The 26,414-nt window shown below is 46.9% G+C and overlaps 9 protein-coding genes and 2 non-coding genes across 11 annotated transcripts; 8 read left to right on the top strand and 3 right to left on the bottom strand.

Moving 5' to 3' along the window:
- Positions 1–1,348: 1,348 nt before the first annotated feature.
- FPRO_04289 (uncharacterized protein) lies at positions 1,349–2,521 on the top strand (the record flags this gene model as incomplete). Its single annotated transcript, XM_031229782.1, has 1 exon — positions 1,349–2,521. The coding sequence occupies one exon, from the start codon at positions 1,349–1,351 to the stop codon at positions 2,519–2,521; it is 1,173 nt and encodes a 390-aa protein (XP_031079985.1).
- Positions 2,522–3,060: 539 nt separating this feature from the next.
- On the top strand, positions 3,061–4,123 carry FPRO_04288 (uncharacterized protein; the record flags this gene model as incomplete). Its single annotated transcript, XM_031229781.1, has 3 exons — positions 3,061–3,163; positions 3,213–3,619; positions 3,665–4,123. 3 exons carry the CDS (start codon positions 3,061–3,063, stop codon positions 4,121–4,123), a joined length of 969 nt encoding a protein of 322 aa, XP_031079984.1.
- A 544-nt stretch (positions 4,124–4,667) lies between these two features.
- FPRO_04287 (uncharacterized protein) lies at positions 4,668–7,968 on the top strand (the record flags this gene model as incomplete). The annotated part of the gene is made up of 5 exons (XM_031229780.1): positions 4,668–5,364; positions 5,409–5,665; positions 5,710–6,285; positions 6,330–6,867; positions 6,911–7,968. The coding sequence occupies 5 exons, from the start codon at positions 4,668–4,670 to the stop codon at positions 7,966–7,968; spliced, it is 3,126 nt and encodes a 1,041-aa protein (XP_031079983.1).
- A 219-nt stretch (positions 7,969–8,187) lies between these two features.
- Positions 8,188–8,261, top strand: tRNA. Its single transcript has one exon. It is a non-coding gene; the product is annotated as a tRNA-Val (tRNA).
- A 109-nt stretch (positions 8,262–8,370) lies between these two features.
- Positions 8,371–8,461, bottom strand: tRNA. The gene is given in 2 exon segments: positions 8,371–8,406; positions 8,425–8,461. It is a non-coding gene; the product is annotated as a tRNA-Arg (tRNA).
- Positions 8,462–8,734: 273 nt separating this feature from the next.
- FPRO_04286 (uncharacterized protein) lies at positions 8,735–14,223 on the bottom strand (the record flags this gene model as incomplete). The annotated part of the gene is made up of 4 exons (XM_031229779.1): positions 8,735–9,226; positions 9,338–9,811; positions 9,865–13,750; positions 13,799–14,223. 4 exons carry the CDS (start codon positions 14,221–14,223, stop codon positions 8,735–8,737), a joined length of 5,277 nt encoding a protein of 1,758 aa, XP_031079982.1.
- A 1,207-nt stretch (positions 14,224–15,430) lies between these two features.
- On the top strand, positions 15,431–15,916 carry FPRO_04285 (uncharacterized protein; the record flags this gene model as incomplete). Its single annotated transcript, XM_031229778.1, has 1 exon — positions 15,431–15,916. The coding sequence occupies one exon, from the start codon at positions 15,431–15,433 to the stop codon at positions 15,914–15,916; it is 486 nt and encodes a 161-aa protein (XP_031079981.1).
- Positions 15,917–16,147: 231 nt separating this feature from the next.
- Positions 16,148–16,795, top strand: FPRO_04284 (uncharacterized protein; the record flags this gene model as incomplete). The annotated part of the gene is made up of 2 exons (XM_031229777.1): positions 16,148–16,515; positions 16,567–16,795. 2 exons carry the CDS (start codon positions 16,148–16,150, stop codon positions 16,793–16,795), a joined length of 597 nt encoding a protein of 198 aa, XP_031079980.1.
- Positions 16,796–17,274: 479 nt separating this feature from the next.
- Positions 17,275–20,447, top strand: FPRO_04283 (uncharacterized protein; the record flags this gene model as incomplete). Its single annotated transcript, XM_031229776.1, has 6 exons — positions 17,275–17,777; positions 17,830–18,586; positions 18,642–18,674; positions 18,726–19,120; positions 19,168–19,419; positions 19,484–20,447. The coding sequence occupies 6 exons, from the start codon at positions 17,275–17,277 to the stop codon at positions 20,445–20,447; spliced, it is 2,904 nt and encodes a 967-aa protein (XP_031079979.1).
- Positions 20,448–21,507: 1,060 nt separating this feature from the next.
- Positions 21,508–22,842, bottom strand: FPRO_04282 (uncharacterized protein; the record flags this gene model as incomplete). Its single annotated transcript, XM_031229775.1, has 1 exon — positions 21,508–22,842. One exon carries the CDS (start codon positions 22,840–22,842, stop codon positions 21,508–21,510), a length of 1,335 nt encoding a protein of 444 aa, XP_031079978.1.
- A 2,066-nt stretch (positions 22,843–24,908) lies between these two features.
- Positions 24,909–26,101, top strand: FPRO_04281 (uncharacterized protein; the record flags this gene model as incomplete). The annotated part of the gene is made up of 3 exons (XM_031229774.1): positions 24,909–25,323; positions 25,399–25,994; positions 26,048–26,101. The coding sequence occupies 3 exons, from the start codon at positions 24,909–24,911 to the stop codon at positions 26,099–26,101; spliced, it is 1,065 nt and encodes a 354-aa protein (XP_031079977.1).
- Between the last annotated feature and the right edge of the window lie 313 nt (positions 26,102–26,414).

Genomic DNA, 26,414 nt, shown 5'->3' with positions numbered 1-26,414 from the left:
GAGGAGATCACGATCATGACGTGCAATTTTATTCGGCGATCTTATCAGGTTCTATAGCTTCATGCTGAAGTATTGTTCCTCTTGACTCGATTTATCATCCATTACATTATAATATGTTGCGTATCTCTAACTTGATATTCGCTTAGAGTTTACAAGAGTTGGTCAAGTTTGCTGGCTTAAAGAGAACTAAAGCCATGATACGAGAAAAGCCATGCACTGTTTATCACAGTTATATTATCTAACCATAGGCTGTAGTTCCAAAGTAGACTTTGCGTATCTATCACGGTGACGCTGTTGATAGGTGATATTTTGAGGTGATACCAAGAAGATGGTGAACTTTGCTCACATAACCTAGAGCATCGATGATGTGTATTTTCACTTCTGAGACTCAGACACTGGCTTACCAGTAATCCAGTAATTACTGGGGTTGTAGGGTATATCTCCCTATTGGGAAATCAGCCTGGTAGATATAATATCCAGCATTGAATCACGAATTGTTCTGTCGCTGTTATTCGTCTGTTGATTTAAAGTTGTTGGCATGAGGTGGGCCACGAAGCCAAGTTTCCCTGTTCAGCGGCCAGGGTCCTTGGCTCAGTCCTTCATTGGCTGTGCACCAGCTGTCAACCGATTTGAACTTAGCATGCGGGGTCTAGCATCAGACCTCATTGATGAAGAACTCACAGGCTCATTCTTCGTAGTTGAAGTTCTGTGAAAATTATGGCGCTACATACATGTCTCAATTGCTAATTACTCTTGCCTGAAATGATAGGAACTATGTCTACTAGGGATGAATACCAGCTTCAAAGCGACACATGTAAATTGTCTGATTTTCATGATAATTAAAATTCAATATTTTCGGCGTCTTGATAGAACCCGTCGCCGAGTTATCTAATCCACTGACAAAGCCCAAGCCACAGCGCATTTTAAGTCTCCGGACCCTCCGGCGGCAGAGGGGAGGACCAGCGTTAAGCAATACAATTGGACAGTGACCTCTAATTGTGGACCTGTTGACCATTCCGCACCAGCTCTGCAGCATCTGCCGCGCGCGCGGCATTTGGTCTTTCTAATCTAAACAGGGGCAGAAATGCAATGCCATTTCAACCTTGTTGCTTTTCCACACGGGGCTTGTGCGCGCGGTAGCTGGTAATTAACTATTGGTTTCTAATCCGCTGAGAAAGCAAGGGATGGAGGGCAGTTGGTTTGAATTCTGTATATAGGTAGAGAGTCACGGCCTGTTCTGAATCAAGCATCTTCACTCACATTACGACTACGTCTAAGCAGTACTGCAATTGCATCTTTAAGCAAAGAACCAATACCTCGACAACAACAACAACTCAATCCCACCGCAATGGCTGACGTCAAGACCATCGTGGTCCTCGGTGCTGGCCCTGCCGCCCTTCCCGTGATCCGTCAAACAATGGTCAATCAAGTCATGAAGCGCAAAGATCTCAAGATGGTCGTCGTTTCACCCAATACTCACTTCCTCTGGCCTGTCGCCATGCCTCGTGTCGTTGTCCCCGGCCAAATCTCCGACGACAAGGTCATCATCCCCCTGGAACCCACCTTCAGCACCTACCCTACCGACAAGTTTGAGTGGATTCAGGGCAAGGCTATTTCTCTTGACACTACCTCCAGCCTTGTCAGTGTTGAGCTTAACAGCAGTGCTACTGTTCGCGAGGTCAACTACCACACCCTGATTATTGCGACTGGCTCGAGAACGAGGGATGGTCTGATCTGGAAGGATATCGGTTCTACCGAGGCTACCAAGGCGAAGCTGCACGAGATCCAAGATCAGATCAGCAAGGCCAAGACTATTGTTGTTTCTGGTGGCGGTCTCACTGGCTCCGAGACTGCCGGTGAACTTGGTTTTGAGTACTCCCAGCACGGAACCAAGGAGGTCATCTTCATCTACTCTGACGATCTCCCTCTTGCACCCCCCGCGACAGACGGAGTTCGCAAGCAGACTCTCAAGGAGCTCAAGAAGCTCAAGGTCAAGACGATGCCCAAGACAACTGTCATCAGCGCAACACCTTCAGGATCAGATACCATCCTCGAGGTGCGCTCTGCCGACGGAACGACCAAGAAGATCACCGCAAATGCTTATCTACCTGCTACCGGCATTATCCCCAATACCGAATTCGTTCCCAAGAACCTTCTTGACAGCAACGGCTACGTCAAACAGACAACCCATCTCAAAGTTGAGGGCCAGAAGAACATCTTCGTCATTGGAGACGCTGGAAACCTTGAGAACTCCCAGCTCGGCATGGCAGACAAACAGGCACAGCACCTTTTCAAGAATCTTCCCGCTCATCTCGATGGCGGCGAAATTCCCGAGTATACTCCTGCCAACAAGCCAATGTTTGCTGTGACCCTTGGCCGAAGCCGAGCGACTGGCCAGATGGGGACCATGAAGCTGTTTAGCATCATGATCTGGTGGGTCAAGGGACGATATCTGGGTACTGATTATGCTGATGGTTGGGCGGCTGGGAAGAGGACGATGATGACGGTTTTTGAGAAATAGGGTTGCTACTTGAGATGCTGAGATATCCTGGTATTTGTTTAGTGTTGAGATTCCCCTGTGTTTTTATCATTCTATAGATTTCATATATAATTAATAATCACTGAAACCAAATGTAGCTCATATACGGATTGCCAGTGATGAAGCCTTTATTTAGTCAACAATCACTGAGCCTCAAAGCGCTGTCTATTGAGGCAATTTTGTTATAGAGCAAGGTAGAACAGACCTGTAGTATTTAAATATACTTCGTTACTGGATCCCAAGAGTGTAGGAACTATTTAGCGATGTGCAACGGAATAAGTCATGTTCAGTGAGTGGTCATGTACAGACAGACAGGGGACCAATGCAACCATCTTCGGCTCAAACTGACCCGTCAGATAATTCGTCAGCAGCAACAACGTCTGAACCTCACTCAATGCTTCATCGTCTCATTTGACAGAACGCTCCATCATCCTTACAGACACGGCTCCAATATCGACCAATTGAACTACACACATTTTTTAAGTCCCGGCATTCGTTACGATCGCCGCTCATTATTCAAGATGTCCTTCCTGTTGAATATGATCTATGGCAAATTAACCACAATACCACCGCAAAAGGAAGATTGCACAGGCAAAGTAGTCATCATCACTGGGGGAAACGGCGGTAAATGAATACTCCCTTCTTTCATTGCCTTCGTCTGATCATTTCTAAGGTATTGCTCTCGAGGCAGCGCGACACTTTGCCCAATTTAACGCTGCCAGAGTAATCCTCGCATGTCGCAGTCTTGAGAAGGGTGAACACGCAAAGAAAGATATTGAAGAGACAACTGGAAAGCATAACGTCGTCGAGGTTTGGCCTCTAGATCTCGCATTGCATGATAGTGTTCGCGAGTTTGCAGATCGTGTCAATAAGTTAGACCGAGTAGATGTCTTGATCAACAATGCAGGTCTTCTTGTCTTTAAGCGTGAGCTTATCGAGGGTCATGAGTCCATGCTGAGCATTAATGTAATCTCGACGGCTCTACTTACACTCCTTGTTCTCCCTGTTTTAAGGCAAACGTCGACCAGGTTTAACATTATCCCACATATTGTTATTGTATCTTCTGATGCTGCATTTGAGGCGAGTCCTATGCGAACGACCACGAATCTATACTGACTATACTAGTGTCGCCTTCCCGTACAAGAGACAAATATCATCAAAGCTCTTGATGAGCAGCCAAGTGTCCTCGAACACTACAACAAGACGAAGCTCGTTCAACTCATATTCATGACCCAACTCGCCAAAGCTATTGAAGTGTCTGGAAAAGGCCATATCATCGTCAATGGCGTGCATCCTGGCTTCTGCAGCACACCACTCTTCGATAACACGCCCTGGCCATTCAATCTTATATTTAAAGGGCTTCTTGCACTTTTTGGACGAGCTCCGGAGGTGGGATCCCGTGCTTTACTGGCTGGAGCGTTTGCAGATGAAAGCTTGAACGGAAAGTTTATGTCTAACGGCGCTTTTCATGAACTGCCCAGGATTATGCAGGGGGATGAAGGAGAGAAGATGTGTAGAAAGGTCTGGGAGGAGTTGAGTGGGGTTTTGGAGGGGATTGAGCCCGGGGTAACAAATAAAATCTAGGATCAGAATTGATTGTCTGCTGGAGGGAGACTGGACAGCTCAATATGTGGTATATGAACTACGGATGGTTCCATCAATGTGCATTCACCTTTCAATGACTTTCAGTCTTCTAGGCCGCGGTACTTATAGGCAAGGTAGTCAGCAGTAATAGCATAATACGAATGACCTGTTAATACTTAATTTCCATCGTTTTGGTTGGTTATGGCGATTGGATTTGTCCAAGTTGATAGACCTGTCAGTCTTATTCAACGCGGAACAAATCCGCGCCACAGTGAGTCCCACCAAAGTCAACACCAAGACCATCGACTCCGCGACAGCTCAAGCTCTACATCCACCAAAGTGTATGCGCCGACGCTGGGAGAGTCAATCTCCGCCACTATAATATATTCAACTTGGAATTTCTTGGTATATTGACTCCCAATTGAATAGACGGGCGTACTTCCTGAAGGTTCACCTTATGGACGCGATCCAAAACTCCTTTGTTCATCGATCCATCTCGCGACCAACCGTTTAATCATCGATTCGAACATCCATTCCCTTCGCCATGGACTCTCGCGCAGCAGCCGCAGAAGCGATGCGCTCGGCCATAGAATATTGGTCCCAGTTTGTCGCACGCTCTATCTCCCAACGTCTCGATACAGAGAAATTCGAGAATTACGTTCGACTCGTCCATGATCAACATCCTCTCCCTCCCGCCCTTGTCGCTGATTTCTTCCTTCGCCCTCAACCATCAAACGATAATAGCCTCGACCCTCGAATCCCTCCATATTTGCAAGTGCTCACAAGACTCGGCTATGTCGATGCGCCGTCAATACTAAAAGCGCTGTACAAATACTCGTCTCTACATGCGTACGCACAACAACCGAACGCCCATGAAGGCAGGGAAAACGAAAAGGAGAACGGAAAAAGCGATGATAAAGAGAAGGATGAAAATCAACAGAAGATTACTCGATGGAAGAGCTCTTACTGGGCTGAAGAGGTACTTTTCTACGGAATTACCAAGTCCGTAGTAGAAGGAAAAGCCATACGAGATTCAAAAACGGCATTGGACATGACAAGGATTATTTCCAAATTGATGGTCCTTTTCACGACTGCATTTGCGGCCGATATGATTGAGCAATTGCACACAGCCCAGGTACGAGATGAGATGGAATCGTCGAGGGCAGCTCTGGTCGCACTCCTGCTACGGATGTGCGAGAATGACATCCTTGTTGGAGCCGTGAGCAAACCAATTGCCAAAGGTAATACAATCCCTATCATACTGCGCCCATACTGACTAGGCCAGACGTCCGGAAAGAAATGTCTGCTGGCTTGGCAAGCTTTGTGCCAACGTTACAGCTCGTGCCGCAAATAACAGACAAGCTCGAGCAATTTCGAACGGAGATCCTTGCCTGCTCTGATCCCGCCGATAAGAAGAAGCAAGCTACTAATGCTGCTATGGACGAGCTTCTTGATTCAGCCGTTGGCCTGGACAATTTTGTTGTGGCAGATATCCCCGTCAGCAACACTCGAGCAGGATTGTACATCTACCTGAACGCTGCAGTAAGTTCGATGTCCCTCGGTGAATGACTATGCTAATTTGCTAGCTTATTGCACGCCCCCTTTTGGACGATCATGCTTTGTTTTCGTACATGAGCAACAAGTATCAAGGAGATATCCAATCGAGTGCCATTGACCTGATTCTCGCATCTTTCGATATCTTGGCCAACGCGGTTTTCCGCAATGAGGGACAGAAAGACGCCCACCTTCTGAGATCATTCTTGATCAATAAAATTCCTATACTTCTCTATCAGCTGTTGCCTCCTGGCTTCCCAGGCACATCGGCTGAATTCTGTATTACGGAGGCACTAAGCCATGTAGACACAAGCCTGTTTCCTACAGCATCACTCATGTTTGACGAGTCTCGAAACAACAACCCTTATACTGAAAGTATCAGAGAAGAGTTTTGCGCCGCGTGTGTGCTGCATGGCCTCGTGCAAAGAGAGCACGTGGAGAGGATTTTGGGAGAAATATCCCTTTCCTATGAACCATCTTTACAGAAGCATTCCAAAGACAAGCTTGTGCAAGACTGTTTGTCTGATACGGAAAAGATTCAGGGGCTTGTTCGGGAACTCGACAAGATGGACGGCAACGTCGGTGCAGTTTGTCAGGCACTTGTTGAGGTAAGTGACTTCATTCGTCGCCTATTTACTTCTAACAAACATAGGTGCTACGGCAATCATGCCACAATAAGGAAACAATGTCGTTGAAAGTACTATGCAGTCAACTGGCTGCAAAGCCACAGTCTTTAGACGTCATTCTTCTGTTTGAGAAGCTGCCGAATATTCTTGAACCTTTGTGTCAACTTCTTGATAACTGGCGTTATGAAGATGACCAAGAAGAGTATCAACCCGTGTACGAGGAGTTTGGTGCCGTTCTACTGCTTGTGTTGGCCTTCACCTATCGATATAACCTAAACGCAGTGGACATTGGTATCGCCAGCCCTGACTCTTGGGTCGCTAAGATTATTGGCAGGGGACACATTGGACGACAATGCAATGAGCTTACTCAAAGGGAGAACGACCACCTCAACGGCTGGATTCATGGACTTTTCGATACTGAGGCAGGTGGTCTGGGTGATGAGTTGATGTCATCTTGCCCCCCGCAAGAGTTTTATCTTGTTGTGGCGCCTCTATTTCAGAGCATTGTCGTTGCATACACGCATGGCTATCTCAACGACGAAAGCCTCAAGGGAGGCATCGAATGTGAGTACCATTGCCAATCAGGTGATCCATGCTGACGAAACAGACCTGGTGGATACCTTCTTATTGCCATCTCTTGTCCCGGCGATTCGATTCCTGGCAGACTATCTCTGGATAGACCAAAAAGAACAAAAGTCCATCATCAAGATCCTGCAACTCATTCTCCTCCCAAGCTCCATCTCGGGAGAAGCAAGCACAATGCTTTCATCCGTCAAAAACCTCATTGCAAAGCCTTTGGAGCATGCCTTACGAACATACCAACGTCGAGATCCCCAGAATCAAGACATTGAACCTCTTTTGCGAACTCTCAGGGATAGTATCCCCTTGTCACGCCGGACAGGAGGAACCGACCTCAATGAGCTCGAGTCTTGGACCGTTACACCTCCTACTGGCCTATCTAGTGCCATTAAACTTACCACTCAAGGTCTTGTCCACTGGAGCATGCATCCTGCTATGAACAGTATGCCGACTTCTTATACCCATCGACAAATCTTGGCTGCTCTGAAGATAATGGGCCCCAAGCGAGTATTGCACGTCATCTTGGAGGAGATTCGACAACACACAGAGACTGGAAGTGCCAGTATTGTCTACGACGTGGCTATCTCATTGATCTGTGCACCTGACGCTGCGAAAGATGCCCCCGCAGTTGTCGATGCAAACGGAAACATGCTTCCACCGGTCCAGCGGCAGCGTAGTCTCCGTGATCTTCTCAAAGTTGAGGCTGAAGGCTGTAGAAAACTCCAGAAGAAAGACCCAGCACTCGCTGAGATCGTTGTACGTCTACATCGCCGTGTAGAAGCACAGATGATCATCCCCCAGCCTCCAGGAATGCTTCAGACCGCAGAGATGTCTCTCAACCTCGATGGTGACACCGCTGCACTTGGAGATGCCATGGCTGCTGCGGCTTCAGGTGTTCAGGACAATATGTCTGTTGATAACTTGACTCTTGATGTCAGTATGGGTGGTGTACCATCTGATCTGGGACTCGGATCTGCCAATGACGGAGGGAGCTTGGATCCTTCAGGGGATGCTGCCATGTTTGAAGGATTCGATACTCAAGACATGGATAACTTTGATTGGGATGACATTGGTAACGCGTTTTAGTGAGACGAGAGGCGTCTGATATCATGGGCAGGCGTACGACACGGGTATGAATAGACTTATGTTTGAACCTTCAACACTAGCTCAGTGACTGTTTTACCAGGTGCACAAAGTGGTCGGTCTGTCTATTTTCTGAACAGGTGGCCCGTGGCTCCGGGAACTTGGAGCTCAATAGCGAAGCCCAAACCAGCAATCCTCAAGAGATTCGTCTCATTGATCACAGGTTCCGTGGTCTAGTTGGTTATGGCATCTCGTTAACACCGAGAAGGTCCCCGGTTCGATCCCGGGCGGAACCACATTTTTGCTTGTTCTATCTCTTATTTTACGTGAAGCAGAAAAAGAGACAGTAGTTCTTCTATACAGGAAGAGAGAAGTGCAAAAAGAAAGTGGATCAGCTGTGTCAATCGACCACGCCAGGAGTCGAACCTGGAATCTCTAGAGGGATCAGTTGCTGAAAGACCGAAATCTAGCGCCTTAGCCATTAGGCCACGCGGCCTGATCTTGTTGATATTTGAGTCGGTTCTGTTACGATTCTCATTGTCCACCCGGGAAGGGGAGTATACAGGAAAAGGCCAATATCGCAGTAGATACTGTTCGGACATAATTAGAGAATAGGCACAGATGACTCTCTTTTCTTCAGTTCTGTTTAAAATTCGGTTTCTCTATGTTCTGTGAGTCTCTGACATAAATTAGCTCTACCATTATCAGTTATGTCTTCATATGTATGTATATATTCAGCATAGATCCTCAGATTCACTCGCCCATAGCACTATGACTCGCCACGAAATTGCTTCATAATTCCCGTAGCACTCCAAAACATGGAAATCATTGCCAAAACAATAGTCATGGGAACAGATGCGCTTTGTATGTCATCGGGATGTCTACTCATCCACCATCCCCACAATACAAAAGGAGGAATGAGAATAAGCAAGTGATATATAATAACATGAAAGCACGAGATGCAATGTCGGGCTTCGAGACCCCAGATGGGGATATCAATCGTTCCAGGTGAAAGTGGCGTCTTTTTCTTTGGAATTCTCTTTATGTAAGTCGTTTCTTCAAACTCGTAGCAGTCGTGAAAAGGAGAGAGGTTTCGGCATTTACCGCCAGTGCAGCTGTTGAATGCAGCTTCAAAGATATGTGGATGAACAGGTGGTATTGATGCTTGAGGAGGCTTTGGTGCATAATCGTAGTCTAAGTCGCTAGCCTTTGGCAGATCTTGACCACATGCGACAACAATGTTGCGGGTAATGCTCTCGAACTAATGAATTATCAATGAATATTACCAGAACGGAGGGCCGATAGGTGTTGCAAGATCAATTTGAGGCATTCGACATATGGGAGTGAAAACTTCCTAGTGAAATGCACTCACCTTAACGAAATTGCAGTGACTGAGCTGCCAGAAAGAGAACCAAGCTCTCCATCGGCCTCGCGTTTTTAAATACTCGGCCTTCAACTGTGTGAAAACGTTGCTATCTGGTTGATGGACCGGGATTGGGATCACATGTAGCGTCTTAAGCCCCATGGGTACTCCAAACAAGATCCTCAGATCATGAATAGCCACAGGCGGGATGTTGTTCTGCTCTGTAGTAGTCACCCCCTGCTGGATTCGGTTGTTGCCTCCCACACCAGGCGGTTGTTGACTACCTTGGGATACTGGCGTCGAGACAGGTAAAAGGGCTCCGGAGTTCCATTTGAACCACGCTGTGAACCCTTGGAAGTTATTTCGCCTGGTATGGGCGACTTTGTGATGGTCCTCAGCGAACGCGGTATGGTTCTTGGTCATTCTCTCAATGACTTGTGCTTGAGAGGGAGTAATGTCTATCGAAAGCGGCTTGCCGCAATGCTATTTCTGGTCAGGTGGTTACATAGGAAGTCTTGCAGCTTGTGGTAACTCACACAGGCCCAGTTCATTCGTACGTAGCCCCTTGGCAAAGGTACTTCTGGCGGTTTGAGTGGCCACCAATCCCAGGGGCTGCCGGTCGCCTTTTCCGCAGCAAGCTTGATTTGATCAAAAATTGAGACTTCAGCCGGGGTGTCGATCATTTCAATGGTATCCCAAGCAGCTAATTGCATGACCTGTCTGAGAGTATCAGGTAACAAAGAGAGTCCAAGGTGCCCCAAGAACGCCCGGAAAGGAGGACCCTTCATGAGGAATTCTTCTGCGATTTGAACTGCTTGGAAATCTCCGGAATCGCTTTCTATTTCATCGTACATGTCGTCATTATCTTCTGTAAGTTTGGTGTCACTAGTCTCATCTGCTGGCTGCTGAGGCTTCTCATCTGGTCTCGCAGACAGTTCCGTTTTCAATATCCAGTTGTTGAGATAAGCTCGATCCTTCCGGAAACTTGGCCTGATTTCTTCGTCTTCTTCATTGCTATTCCTTGCAGTTGATGTTGCTAACCCGCCATCGACAGCTCTTTTTGAGATTCTAGTCCTTGAACCTCGCCCTTTAAGCATTCGAGTCGTCAGAACCTGGGTTTCGATGTTCTTTTCCGTGTATTCTCTGAGTTTCAGGTACAAATGCTTCAGTGATCTCCGCACATTGCGCTCGAGCCTTTCCTTTGGCATGAGTTCTGAGGATATATCAATGATAAAACGGAGATCCGGATGCCGGGAAAGCAAATCACCAATTTGACGCTCAGCGGCGATGATAACTGGAGTTCGCGCAATGCTGCTGTTGTGTGACTGGATGTCTTCTTCGATTGACTGAATCGAGCCAACTTCGTCCATTATTGCATCCACCTCTGCTCTCGTACTATTGCACACTGCACCTTCTTTAGTAGATTCAACCTCTATACCTTCTGGAAGCTCAATTGACGTCGCAACCGTAGAATTTCGACCACTAATGCTATCTGTGTTTCTGTCCCGCGTGGCTGAGGTGATTGTTGTGAAACCTATCGTCCTAGAGTCGCTTCCGGGAATGAGCATCAGGATTTGTCTGCCAAGCTCCGGGTAGTCTGGAAGGAAGTAACTCGAAAGGTATTTTCGAGACCTTTCAGACATTTCCAGGTTATCCAGATTCTTTTCACAGACTTCTGCAAACACCCTGAATACAAAATCAGCATCAGATAGGCTAGAATCTGACACGTTAGGTAGGGCAAAATTGTCAGCACTGATTGCCCATAACGGAAAAGGAATCCATTCATATGTTTCGCCATCAGATTTGAGTTCCAGTAAAGCTCTTGAATCTGGGATATGAGGGGCCCTCCCCAACATCATACTGAAAACACGTTCGAACATGGCCTGTTCAAAAGTCGGTACCCAATGAGCCAGCATGAGGAACTTGAACCAAACTGGAACTTTCCACGTCCTCGATTTCTTGTCCAGAAGTTCAACATGATCTCCTGGCCTGGCCCCATGTTCAAGCATGAGAATGGATATCTCATTTACCAGATTGATGTTTATCTTACCAAGCCTCGGGAATGAATTGCATAACGTGTCAGGAACGTGGGTATTTACAAAAGTTACCCATGGTGTCTCCCCTGTAAGGTGAAACTTATTTGGCTTATGACCAAGAGCAAGAAGTGATTTGAATAGAGACATGTCAATAGACTCTGGGCCTAGATGCGCAGGATGAAGGTTATGTGATGCTGCACCAAGCGCAGAACAAAGAGGTGATCGGTAGTTCTGTGAATATTTGTTGTCACAATATCCTGGGTCAACCCAGAGTTTGTTCGCAATGTATCTCTGAATACCAGATTCAATCACAAGATGACGGTAAATGCCCCTTGTCATAGATATATCTGATATGTTGAATTGATTCCTCGCAGTCATGGACAACAGAGATTCTTCTATGTTGTCAAGTAGTGCCCAGGTTGTGGCAACGGTGTTTTCTTTTTGGTCGCAACGTCGTGCATATTCAAGACACTTCCTCAAGCTCTGAACAAGGTCTTCAATATCTTTCATGGGATCGTGTTCTTCTAGCTTCTTTTGGTGCAGATGCTCTTCGTATGGATGAAGCCATCGCTCATACAGCTTCTTGAGTGAGTCTGAAACTGATATTGCAGTATCGTCGCTATAACCCAAGTTTTTGACAACATCCAACCATATTTCGTGCTTGCACACGTTGCGAAAGCCTCCTCGGATGTTGACAACCTTTGTCATCCAGTAAACGTCGACTGGTTGATTGAATGTATCTTGAAAATCCGGCAAGGTACTTGCTAATTTCTTATGGAATTTCGAAAGGCTCTTCACATACGCTAGACTGACCGCTGCCGGCTCAGGCTGTAAGTCGATGAATTCGCCGCTCCTGAAAGATTTGCGCTTGAGCCAAGAAACTGACGCTTTGAAGACTGAGAGATCGGAATCGAACCCTTTCCGAACTTTGGTGAGTAAGTAGTTATGAAACTCTTCAGAATGCATCAATTCCAAAACAGCTCGATGCACGAAGGCAACTTGTCCATCGACAACTTCCAGCAGTCCTCTACATGTCTGTATGATGTCGCGATGAACCTGGTGATGTAATTGTTTTGTTTTCTCGTCGTGGGGCGACAAAAGGTCCGTTGGTGTCACAAAAGCGTACATGTCATTGCCAAAGTCGAAGTTGTGAAAGTAGAGAATTTCGGCAGCTAGGCTTCGTTTTGCTTCGCGAGTGATTGTCAGATACTCAGCAGCTTTTCCACAAGCCTGGAAGTTCGAGGATTTTGTCACACTCTTGACTAGGCTTGGTAGGTTGTGGGGGATGTCTGCAACATTCTCTGCTCCGTTGTAGGCATCAAGCAAAAGAGACGGCTCCTCAAGGAGAAAGCGAGTTACCAAAACAGCCCAGAGGAAGTTCCCCTGTGCTTGAGCACCAAGGGACTCGACATCAAGATCCCTATAGTTCGAACGGTCCATATAGCTTTGCAGATGGCTTCCCTCCAACTGAAATGTGATATATCTGTTGATATCTCCTCGATTGGCCTCTTCCATAGATAGTTTGGCTTCGGAGGAGATATTGAGTGAATCATCAAACACAGCCAATGGTCTGCTAGAGACAATGACTTTGACATGGGGGAGAGACGATAGATCTTCTATCAGTTGACACAACTTAGCATTATCTCCCTCATATTCATCCAGCCCATCGATAAAGAAACACATGTTAACAGGAACATTGTTCTTTGTTATGGAGCTTAATATGTGTCCTAATTTGAAAGTTGCCGGCAAGGTGCTCGATGCTGAGCCAAGGCTGGACGGCGAATTCTTCAAGAGATTTGGCTTCGCACTGAGAATTCCAAATGCGAGGGACCTTAGGAGTCCCTCAAACGATCTCTGGATTGGTAGACCCGTAGCATCAAAGTGGTGATTGACGATCAACAGCTCCCTATGCTCAGCCCATTTCTGCAGTAAATTTCGGGTATCCTGATGTTCGGAAACAAATTTCATCAATGTCGATTTCCCCGAGCATGGTTTTCCTGTGACCCAGAAGAGGCTGTGATCTGAAATAAGCCAGCGACGCAACAAAGATTGAGCATGGATGGCATCGTCTGCTTGTTCTTGAAAGACCCAGGAGAACGTTCCCTCAAAGGCTTTCGAGATCCTACTCTGTCGAAGTGATCTCTCGCTATGGTTGAGGGCGCATAACATTGGGAGTGCCGTCTGTAAGTGGTGAAGGTTGGATAATATGCATTGCAGTCTGTCACAGATTTCTTCCCAAGCCTCTGTTCCGCAAGGAATTTGGCCGAGTTGAGCGTCAACAAGGCCTGTAGACCGTTGGAGCTCTTCAAAAGCATTGCATCCTAGAGAAATGCCGAAGCGATTTTCAATGTCTTCCAATTGGTAATGCACATGACATAAGATGTTGCTATCGATGTTAATATGGATCAATAGAATGAACACTTGTTTGACTCACTTCGCCAAGTGACGAGTACTTGGTCGAGTATACTCACTGATCGCGCTTTGGAGATTTCCAAAATATGGAGGCACAAACAGCTGATCAACTAACCGCAGGAACTGTCCCCCTTGCCCATTTTGAGTCTCTCTCTCGAGATTTGTCTTGGCAGCTTTAAGAAGAGTGTCACAGTCCCTTACACACGCCCTCGCACAATTTAGTATCGTAGTATGGTTTTCGTCATCTGATGCGGACTTTTCCTTCTGCAAAGCAAGGAGGCCATCTTGCAGTTCCGACTGGATCGCAAGGAGTTGATCGTATATATACCGCAAGGGGGGACTTCCTGGTGGAACTTGAGCAGCTGAAGAGATAGCTATGAGATTTCCGACGAGGCCAGAATAGCGGAAAATTATGCTTGATATATTCAGGACTGGTAAAATACTCATTCTCGCAACGTTGTCGCTGTAAACTTGGCTGTCGAGGTGAGTTTGAAGAGTGTGAACGGGTCTTTCAGCTGGAGTTTCTAGGTACTAATCCTGTTCAGCAGTTTCGGCTGTGTAAGGCGCTTTCCAATAACAACCCATGAATTTGTTTCCATAGGGAAACAGATGCCGGTAACACCTCCTGTAACTCGCCAAACACATTGCAAGGCGGCAGGCGGTTTTTATGCACCTAAACCACCTGCAGCCAATACCCTGGCCAAGTGCATTATTAAGAAATGGATAGCAGGAAATAAACCCAACAGACTCTATACAATGGCACTAGGATTGTAGCCCAATAACAATCGCAGTTACTTTGATGAAGTTGGGTAGCAACGTCTGTCCTAAGTTTGGGTTTAGAACTTATGTTGTTATCTTGTCAGAGAAGGTGTTGTCCAAGACTCGAGTCCTTTGCGTCGCAATTTGTATACGTGTTAGACATCAAGGCAATGACCGAACTGCAAAGCTACGTAGGCACACTGGGCCACACTGACCATTCTCATCACATTACCTACGCAACCTAGGAAATCAGCCTCGCTAGCAAGCTATGGTAAGTGTCGTCATTCTTCCAAAGCAGGCATTCTTGTCTGGCTTATTCAAGAGCCTGGGGCTGAGCAAGGAGTCGATATCAGGCGGGCGTTTAGAAATAGGGAGCTGTGGCTGTAGCTAACAGCTCCACGGCGGACTATAAAGCTCATTGTCTCAAATGTGGAGCCCTTTCCAGCTCGACTATGGGAGAGCGGACGGAGAGTCTTTTATTCTACGAGAATGAGAGACTCTCCGTCAAGTTCTTTCATAGTCGAGCCTCGTGAATCAGCGATATCGGCGCTCACACATATTGCAAGGACAAGCTTCATCTCATCCTATCGCATGTTTCACTCCACCGATTTCCAATATTTAGGCATTATCAAAGTACCATGAGCTCTGTTTAAGCTAGTTTCCCCATTTAGTAAGAATATTCGAAGCTCGTAAGACTGTTCGGTCTCGGCCGAGTCTGGTGGGCTGTAAGACGCCCGGCTTGGCTGAAGATGAAGATGATGGCACCACAGACACCATTTTAGTTAGCACCAACACAGCCGAGGCAGTCTTGTAAGTGAGTCTCGACAGATATAAAGGGCAACATCACGCCCAAATTTATACGATACTGGCACTCAATAACCACAATTTCACTGCAATGTCTCCGAAAGATCTTTTCACCAAATATTTCCCAAGGCGGAAGAAGCAAAAAAACACTGAAAAGCCAGAGCCAACACCTGACGAACCTATACCAAGACGCGCCTATACAGCCCCAGCACATACACAGAAGACACCTACAAATAAGGTAGGCTCTACTGGGCCTCCACGGGGAAGATATCATGTCCCAGCTACCGCTGATGGCGGAAACTATCCTGCTGGAAACATGTATGGAGGAGTCTCGGATGACACAGTTGGCAACAGTCACAGTCATGGGCACAGGGATAGAGGGCATTGGGGATGGGGAGGAGTAGAAGATGGTTCAGGCAGCGGCGGTCATAGTTATGGGGGTCACGGAGACCATGGAGGCAGCAGCAGCGGAGGAGGATGCAGTGATTCGGGCGGAGGAAGCGGAGGAGGAGATAGTGGTGGAAGCAGTGGAGGTGGTGATGGTGGAGGAGGAGGCGGAGGTGGAGGAGGTGATTAGGCTGCCTACTTCGTATTACCTTGTGATTTGTTATAGTTTTTATGAGAGCATGGAGTTCTGGTTGTTGGTTGTTAGCATCATGGAGCGTTGGTATAGAATTTAAATGAAGAGTGGATCGATCCAGTAATCTTGACATCCGACCAACAATGCATTGACCTCACATAAGAGATCTCATTCTCAGCGTAATTCCCTCTTTTTACATTTCAACCGTCCTCCGTATTACTCGTAACCATGCGATTCCCAATCTTCACGTCCATAGTCTTCACTCTCACAACTCACTCAGCTACCGCCTATAGGCCATGGAACAGCACAATCCCCGAATCCTTCAACGAAGAATGTCGCAAAGTCCTCTCAACAGAAATTGACTGCCCTTACTTCCTTCGCAGAGAGTGGGTGGATGACGGGTATTATTTGAAAGGCGAAAGAGCGGAAGCATACTGTTCATCATCATGTCGCTCTTCTCTTGGGCAGTATAGCGGCGACCTCACGGCGGCCTGCGTGAATGAAGACATCTGGGGAGAGAATACAGGGCCACAAGCAGCCTTGGATTTCAGCATGTCATTGTTAGCGGCACAAATGATTCTCTGTGTTGCTGATGAGTCAGTAGCCGCTTGTTTCAATGTGTGTTCACGGAGCTGACTTCTTTACAGGGAAGGGCCTTGCCTAGAAGCGTTGTATAATCGAGAACGGGATCTATGCTCGGAATGCGGACTCAAGGTGGCATATTTGAGCGCCATGTTCGAGTTTAAGAAGCCTCTAAATATCAGCTCCAAACAGTTCATGTGTTTGCTGGAAAATTGTGCAAAAGAGCCAGGTAGTTTCGTGTCTAACGAAGATGGAAAGGCTAAGTTGACTAAATGGTTCAACGATTTAATATAACAGCCCGTGGGTAGTGTAAAACCCTGTTACATCTAACGATCGCTGTAAGAGTACTCGCCTGTTCAGGCAACCTTTTTGTATTTTCTAAAACCCGTTTCAAATTTAGAAAGCGTTGCTCTCGTCGACTTTTCTTTTCATCCCATATAAAACATGTTCTTTGTTCTGCCACTGCCAGCAAGTGCCTACATCTGACGCCTTGATGCTCGTTTGCTCTACGGTGTGGCGCACTGCAAGGATGAAAAGTCAACAAAGAACGCTTAAACATAATGACAGCTCAGATAAGCTACTCTTGTGAATAATCTCTTCCTCTCATCCTCTTTCTGGATCTGTTTTCTTTCACATTCGCGGTGACAACACCAAAAATACCCAGACTTCTTTGGTCGATACTCTACTTCTAGCGCAACACTTTCTAAATAGGAACAAACACAACCTTTGGCTTGCTTTCTTCCAAGTCTCTGATCGTGACAGTTTCACGAGAGATGGCTCTCGATAACCCTGCTACAGTATCTGGCTCCGGCTCAGACAACGACGAAGACAAGCAGAGCGGTGCAAACAACTCGAGCACGATGGCAACTAATGATGACTTCAAGGTCGATCTTCTCAAGGCTATCAAAGACGTCAAGATCGTGGGCAAGTTTGCATTCGATCAAGAAATTGAGATTCCTGAGGATTTCAGCATCTCTGTTCGAGGTGTTGGCGATATCAAACTTCCACTCAAGAAGGCGCAAGCAGTCAAGATCATCACTCAGGCACGACAAGCGCCCTTTGGAAAAGGAAGTGATACTATCGTCGACACTTCGGTCCGAAAGACCTGGGAGCTCGATCCTGAGCAGTTCACTATTGGCGGAGACGAATGGTCCGATTACCTCAAGGAACTGTGTGAACTTGTCGCTCAAAAGATGGGCATCAAGACGCCTGTCCACGCTGAGCTCTACAAGATGCTTCTCTATGAGAAGGATGCCATGTTCAAGGCACACACCGAGTACGTCAATATTTCCTGTCCGTATGACCAGCCGAACTAACGTTGTCGCCAGCACGGAGAAAATCCCCGACATGTTTGGGACCCTTGTCGTCAGTTTGCCATCGAAACATAAGGGTGGGGAGGTCGTTCTGGGGCACTGCGGCGAGGAGGTTATCTACGAATCTTCCAAGAGCCAAGCTTCTTGTGCTGCTTGGTACTCGGATGTTCACCACGAGGTTCTTCCCGTCGCGTCAGGCTATCGCTGGGTCCTTACCTACAACCTCGCCATCGGCCAATCCTCGCCGCGCACATTTGATGCCTTCTCGGAAGCCAATCTGCTGCCCCTCAGTGAATGTGTCAAAGGATGGCTCGCACAGGAGCAAAAGGATCGCAAAACTCCATATGCATGCCACGTCCTAGATCACGAGTATACTCAAGCCAACATTTCCCAAAAGTCGCTGAAAGGAGCAGACACGACCCGGTTCATGGCTCTCCAACAAGCATTGGAGGGATGCCCGGTTACGATTTATCTTGCACTGCTTGAGAGAGAGGAGATTGGGATGGTGGACTTTGCAGAGCCAGAGATGCAGGCTTTCTATCCCTTGTCCTTAGCCTTGTCCAGGACCATTGACACCTACCCAGACCCATTCAAAGGTTACCACCCTTCATTATACTCAGTCGATGAGACGGTTTGTCGGCTCAAGACTCTTAGAGACTTGCAAGGTGAGACCGTTACAGATGAACTGGTCGTCACGGAGAATTGCATTCTTGATCCAAGTGCCTTCAAGGGTGTGAAGTCTGAGAAGGCGTATGAATTCAGTGGCAACTCGGTGCGTACTTGGCAAAATCCTAGATGTCAGCTTCTTGCTAACCTATGCTACTAAGGGTACAACAGCAACACATTGGTATCGTCGAGGCGTAAGTACGATGCTTGTTTCAAGTGTACCTGTCACTGATTATCACAAATAGACCATCGTTATTGTCCCTCACGACTCGGTTGCTGGCTTACTTAGCCAGCTCGACGACAGATTTTGTTATTCGTCTCCAGAGATGCAGATCAAGTATATTGTGCACTTGTGCTCTCAGCCAGATGTGCAAGACCACCTGATCAGCACAATGGCCGGACTTGTTGAGAATGCAATGCCCAAGCTGGAAACTAACCCTGACTTGATGAAGGATAAATCCGTCTTGTCAAAGGTCGTCAAAATTGCCCTACAGCATAAACGTTACCAGATTGTTGAGGATATTCTGGCCAAATTCTACAAGATGTTACCATCTGATTTGTTTATCTGGTTAAGACAATGGGTGATCGAACCCGATGATGATGACAAGACCTTGGACAATTTCAACAAGCTCAAGAAAGGGTACGTTCTACCACATCTATTACTGTTTCTTTACTAACGTACACGAGACTCTCGCTTGCTATGGCTTCACAGGGTGGTTTGCCACACAAGCACAAGATCGTATCTCACTTTGTTCCCCTCCCTAGTGTCTTGCCCACTGACGCTCTTCCAACTCGTGGGCCAATTTTGGAGTGGACCCGTCAAACTCTGCAGAATTTGTTGGATGGAGATGGCCCTACTGAAGTGACTGCAGATGACGCGTTACCTGTGGTCGACTCTGCGCTGTACTTCGAGAGCAAGATTGCTTTCCTGAAAGAGTTGTAAGTTGATATATATCGGTCCCCTCTCTCCAGTCTATTCCCACCATGCTAACAAATTCCCAAGTGTCGTGCCTCTGTTCGAGAAGTTTCCTCTGGCCCCTGGCTTCCGTTTCATGACCTTGGCACGAGTGATGGCTCTGATTGAAGAGGACAAGCTTCCTCGGCAAGAGGGCATGGATCTTTATCGAACTATGGCAGGCTCCTTGATCGAATCTCAGGACTTTGCTTCGCTACAACATCCAACAACAATTCATGAGCAGTCAGAAAAGAGGAAACTTCCGCCTTGGTTGACTTCCAAGATGTGGGCTCAGCGTTGGCTGGGGAATGCAATCACGGACAATGACATGAGAGACTTCTTCTCGGGACTTCTGAAGGCCAGCACAAAGTCGGGTAATGTTTCAGGCCAATTCATGTCCAAAATCACCAAGCAGCTTGGCAGATTCTCAGAGGCCAGTTTCCAGTTGACGTGGCTTCCTTTTCTACGTTCCACCATTCCCCTTCTCGAAGATGAAAGCATTTCCTTGAGCACATCAACCTACAAGAAGTTTTTCTCAGCTGTCACTCGGGGTATTCTTGATAACTTTCTTGGACCGGAGCCTCGGGAGCCTTGGACCTGGGCCATCGCCGGCGTTCCCTGCGACTGCAGCGACTGCGAGCGTGTCAGCGCCTTTCTCCGCCACCACACGAAGATGTCAGAAGAGTACCCGATGAACAAGCCTCGGCGTACCCATGTCCAGCAGGTACTTGAGAAAGCAGGTGTGGGTTGTAGCATTCAAACCCGCCGTGACACGAGCCCCTATCCACTCGTGGTCACCAAGACCTCTCGGCCTCAGGGGGTGAAGTTGGGAGCATGGAAGAAACGACGAGATCAGGTCCTCGAGGAGTTTGATCAGATTCAACCACATCATCTCAAGAAACTTCTCGGTAAGGAGTATAAGGCAATTGAGCAACTCCGCACCGGTCAGAAGGATCAGGAAAACCTGTCTCAAGGACCTCAGACAGGAGAGAAGCGTGGAATCGACGAGTGATCTACATCCAGCATCGTTCTTTTTTTCTCCTGTCCTTTTTTTGCTTGCGTTTATTGTCATTTGTGCAAAGCTTGAAGTTAATAGCTTGCCTAATTGTGTAATGGCCAAAGGGGTTTGGTCACATGGGAAGCCAAACCTGACATTGGACCGATGTCCACATCCAGAATTCTTGGTGGGAATGCAATGCGGCGTTTGGATGTACAAGTATTGGAAATACGGAGGAGCATACAATCACATAGCGTCTTTTCTGGCTACAGTCAGAGAAACCAAACAGCCATACAAGACAGACACATGATGACGCCTTCACAAACTTTTCCTTGGAGTGACGTCTTCGTGGTTGATCGAAGTGGTTCAAGAGTTAGACACAACCAGGTACTAAGGCAGTTAATGGATAAGAATGTAAGGATTGTTGACACAAGAGTTCACGTAGAGTTAAACGATGCTGAAAGGTTCACTTAGAGCTAGCATGAACACCATGATGTATAAACTTTGATGAATGTAGAGTACAACCCTGATTTACATGAAAGGCTCTCCTGCGTGACTGGCTCTATTACCTTCGAGTCACTTGTTCCTTGGGCATCAACCCAATCCAAAGGACTATATCAGTGGTCCAGTGGAGGTATCTACACAGCACCTGATCAACATTCTTGGCTAGAGCTGGGCAACATTCAGTCTCCTCTGGAATTGTCTGTGATATGAAGTCAAAAGAAAGAACTAAATGGTTTTTTTATCTATCAAGATAATGTCGATACTAACACCAAAAAAGATGCTGTCAGAGTCAATCAATCGGGGTTTTCTATACATCGTGAAAGATCTTGCGAAGCTTCTCCAAGACATTGTGTCGTGGCTTATAGCCAAGATTTTTTCCCTTCCCCTGACCACCATCTGACATTACGAGATTCACAAACTCATCCGCCGTACTAACTTCGGACTGCCCGAGATGTTGAATCGTGGTTACCGTCCTTCTGGCTGCCGTCATTTCCAGACTCTTGAGTCTATGAGTACCGCCGGCCGTGGCTGCGATGATCTTATTCGGAGTTGTAAGCACGTTGAATACCAATCATCGCAACATCTCGTCAGATGATAAGTACTCTGGCGTACTAGAAATGCTTGAAACATGTCCCGCTTCGTCCAAAGGAGGTCCGGACTCTGCAGCTTGGCCGGCGAATTCGAATGTTACTAGGAGTCTTCGGTGAAGCGGAATCTCAAAGTCGATCAGGATCCCTTCTCCTTCCATCACAGAGCGGAAGACTGAGGCTACCTGTTGTATTTTCGAGGACTCGGCGCTGTGGGCAAATATTATTAGATCGATATTCGACAGTATAGCATTGTTTTGAAGTGCGGAAGAACCATAGACAACGGCTACGAAGTCCTTGTCGTCGAATAAGTCATACAGCTTTTGAGTAAGCTTTCTTTCGGCTCTTTCTAGACGATTTGTTAACGAGCCACGAGTGTCCCCCATACATATGTACTGGCGATCTATGAGAAGAGCCCGTCCCAAGTATTCTATTCTGTCCAGCAAGCCTCTCACATTCTCCATAGTTGACTGAGTATTCCCATTCAAGGTACGTAGGACAAAGACTGTCTTACCAGGCTCTATGAAACGTCCATGCGGGCAATTTTGCAGAGGAAACCCATAGATATAGTAGACACGTTCTCGGTGGATGATATCTTGGATGTGGAGATTCAACTGGTTGACTTTCTCCAAGTCTGAATCTGAGAGACGAATGTTGTGTTCAATACAATATCGCTGAACACTTGCAGGGACGTATATAAATATGCACGAGTTGATGTCGGTTCCGCCCAAAAGTACGAGGCTTGGTCGGTGTTCAACCTCCAATTCGATCGCGTCGGTGAGTTCAAGTCTGCCATCGATCATCCAGCCCATGCTGTTCTTTCCATGGCTTTTGATTGAGGACCAAATCTTCAATGAATCAAAAGCTCTAGATCCAGCGAAACGGCCAGTCCCCCCAAACGACCACTGCGCGTTGGGGATTGAGTCTGAGTCGGTCGACAGGGAGGCTTGTGTACGGTGCTCACGAAACAGGACCAAAGAGCAGTCATAAGGAATCAGCATTGCTTGTTGCGGGTCAACCGTGATTGAATCTGCTTTTTCGATGCCTCGTAGCTTATCGTGATGTCGTTCTGAAAAGGCAAGTTGGCTGCCGTGACAGGCGTCGACATGAAACCAGATATCTTTCTCTTGGAGGATCTGCGATAGACCATGTAAATCGTCGATCCTCAAGCAAGTTGGATCACCTGCATATGCAACACAGGCCATGATGGTATTCCCTTGACCCTTTTCTTGGCTGATGATGCGCCTTAAAGCTTTTTGATCCATATGAAACTCGGCATCAACGGGAACGGGTACGAGATTCTTCTCTCCAAGGGACATCATGCTCACGGCTGAGCGTATTGAGTGATTCTCTGCTATTTCTGGTACCAAGACACGGATCTTGCTCGGCAGCACTGGGATACCATTTAAGCGTGATCCGGGGAAACGCTTTTCCCTCGCAGCCAAAAGCGCAACAAAAATTTGAGAGACAGCCCCCAGACGTGAAGACTCCGCCGGCATCCATGGCTTTGGTGTAGGCTCCAAGTACAGGATAGCCAAGTGCCTCACGCAGCCAGTGTATGACTTCCATCTCCACAAAGGTTGCTTCTGGCGGGCAAGTCTCTAGGTTCGCCATGTTTTGGTTCAAAACTGGTATCAAGAGGGCTGCCCCAACTGCAGCAGGGCACATAGTAACATCAGGAAATCCCAAAAAGTCTCGAGACCTCAGATTAGTACTCTTCGCAATAATAGATATAAATTCATGGATAAGTTGTTCGTCTGTGAGGCTGGACTCTGGCATAGAGTCGAAGCTGACTTGGGGTGGCACAATGCTCTGGGCTTCTGCATGATCAGGTCTGTGGGTTCTAAAAAGGACGCCCCATCTCACAACCTCGTCAAGAAGTCGTTGAGTTCTACCCTCTCCACCATCTCTTGTGGTTCTGGGGCATTCATTTAAAGGTGGAGGGGAAGGGGTTCTCATGCTGGGCAAGTGAGGGGGAAACGAAGTTGATAACAAGAAGCTTGAACAGGGGGTTGAGTAGACCGCAGAGAGGTTAAGTGATATCCTGCAGTGTTTTATACATGGTCTTTGGATTCAGTCCGTAAGGGCAGCAGAGCGATCATTGACTGTTGCAAACAAGTCAATGGTGAGACAAAAAGTATCTGTACCTGCTTGAGGCTCAACTTGAAGAGGCGTCATCTTCAACTGCCAACTTACACAACACTCGCCAGACTGTGGAAGGGAGTACGAGGCACCCCGTAACTCGGAAGGGGTTGATCATAAGGTATTCAAGGTATTCTCTTTTGCTTCCATGAACCATTGCTGTGTCCCACAGCCTAGGTTGACCTTGTACTAGGCTGGTGGTTCTACAAAGTCGTGATGAGTCGCTATTGTGCTTGACTACGCACATGACCAGAAATAGCTAGAAAGTCCAGGTTCCTATCTGCTCTACCTCGTATGGAAGAGGAGACGTAGTTATGGAATCTGCTGACTTGAAGTCTGTGGCACTTTCAGAACGTAATATATGCTCTGACATAAAATAGCTGACATCTCCTAGTTAGGCCCTCTGTGTTACCATCAATAAGAAAAACAAATCTCTAAGACGTGCGGCAAGATCAACTGATGAACAATACTGTATGCTCAGATGGTCTCATGTCGGTGTGAATGACAATGCAGTGTCTTCTATGGCAGCGCTTAGACAGAAAAGCAAACAGATGATTAGCCCACAGACTTGTAGTCTTCATCTGAGACAACAAAAAACTATATTAGAACAAACTTAAAGCCGTGTTTGTATCTTGAGCAGAAGTGCTTTATGATAAGTCACGCCATATCATACACCAGATACAGAGACAATATTGATTGAATGGACAATATTAGGACGTCTTGATCGTCGGAACACGGCAGATGAAAACGACGACTAGGGGACCAAGAGCTTGCTCCGATTGGCGAATCGTATATTGTCTCTTCTCGCGACCAGGCTAGTTGCAGTAGGTATCGCAAATCATGCAGGGTTGATTCATATCTAAGCGCCTGGACCAAAAGCATCTAGGTTTACAGGGTCTCTCTGCTTAATTAACTCAGTGCCACGCCGCAGCATTCATTTCATTCCTTCTGTTGGACGGCAGTTGGCTTCTGGATTTCACTCGCATTCTTCCTTCTTCATGATTCCTTTTCCATTTTCTTTTGAAGCGTTCGTTACCTAGACTTCAACTTCTGTCTGCCTGACAATACTGTATATTCACATAAGGACAGGCTCCTTAACCGCTCTCTTTATTTGGATACAGGCTCATCGCACTCACCATTCGCTCACTCATTTGCGCAATCCAGTTGCTCAATCATTACAATTCCCTCGCCGAATGCTTCAAAAGCGACTTCTACAACTCAGATATTGCGCCCTACGAAACAAATGGCAAAACTATTATCTGAACTGACACCTTCATTCCCGCCGAGCTTCGTCGCCCCAAAACGATATCGATGGGCAGCGGGACTCATTTTTGTCATCTTTTTGTTCTATTTCTTCTCAATTAATGGATTTCTTTACCAGAAGCCGCTGAAATTCCGTGGCTCGATAGAGGTCGATTGGTCGCGCTTCGCTTACACCCAATATGTCACCAACAGCGACTATCTCTGTAACTCAGTCATGCTCTTTGAGTCATTGCACCGTTTTTCCAGTCGTGCCGATCGAGTGATGATGTATCCTTCTCACATGTTCGAAGCAAATAACGGCAGTTCTGTGGATACCCAATTGCTGATCAAAGCTCGCGATGAATATCGAGTCAAGCTCGTTCCTATCACAGTTCAGCACAAGGACAATAAAGATGGTAAATGAATATTTTCATCACTCTATTTAGGCACAATTCTTGTCCAGGAATCAGGCTAACCAGTGCCGCCTTTAGATACCTGGGCTGATTCGTACACAAAGCTCCTCGCTTTTAATCAGACTCAATACAGTCGCGTGCTTTCTATCGATTCTGATTCCACGCTCTTACAAGAAATGGATGAACTATTCCTTTCGCCCCCAGCACCAGTAGCCATGCCAAGGGCCTATTGGCTGTTTCCTGAGAAGGAGATCCTCTCATCTCAGGTGATACTTATTCAGCCTTCTGAAAAAGAATTTGCTCGCATTATGGCCAAGGTGGATTCTGCTTCTGAGAACGACTTCGATATGGAGATTGTGAACTACCTGTATCGCGAGAGTGCCCTTGTCCTCCCGCATCGTCCCTATGATCTGTTAACGGGCGAGTTCCGTGCAGACAATCACAAGAGGTATCTCGGCTCTGATACCGAGCCTTGGGATCCCGCCGCTGTCTATAACGAAGCCAAACTCGTCCATTTTTCTGATTGGCCGCTTCATAAGCCATGGATACAATCGGATGAGGAGCTTCGCCTCCAATCACAACCCAACTGCACAACTTTGGCAGATGGCGCAGAGGACTGCGCGGCAAGGATAATATGGAACTCTTTCTATACAGATTTCAAACGAAAGCGGAAGGTAAATATCCGTCTCGGCCGTCTTCTGCTTGGCGGGAAGCTAACAGATTATAGGAAATTTGCGGGCTGGATGAGGTGATATTGTCCAAGGAAGAGTACGAGGAATGATCTCCCCTTCTTGCAAATGCAAGCTATTCATTATTAGAGCAATGATTTATGGGATCAAGATTGGGTGCCAAACAGAGGAGTACATATTGATTGCTGTTTAGGAGTGGTTGGAGGAGATTATCACCTAGTTCGTTGTGGAATGTATTTGATGAGATACCTACATTGTTTCGAGGCGAATACGAGATGATTGGCATGAGCAAAGTATTTAGTGGCTATCAAGAGGAAACACCACAGTAAAATAGACAATATTCCTCTTTCGACCAAGACAGTTGACAACTCCTTTTCAGCAGTTGGCCATATGACTACAATCCGT

This window comes from Fusarium proliferatum (genome assembly GCF_900067095.1).
Source record: "Fusarium proliferatum ET1 genome assembly, contig: FPRO_scaffold004, whole genome shotgun sequence".
In the NCBI taxonomy this organism is placed as follows: domain Eukaryota; kingdom Fungi; phylum Ascomycota; class Sordariomycetes; order Hypocreales; family Nectriaceae; genus Fusarium; species Fusarium proliferatum.
Note: the sequence above shows the minus strand (reverse complement) of the source record. Positions and strands in the feature narration are given on the sequence as shown.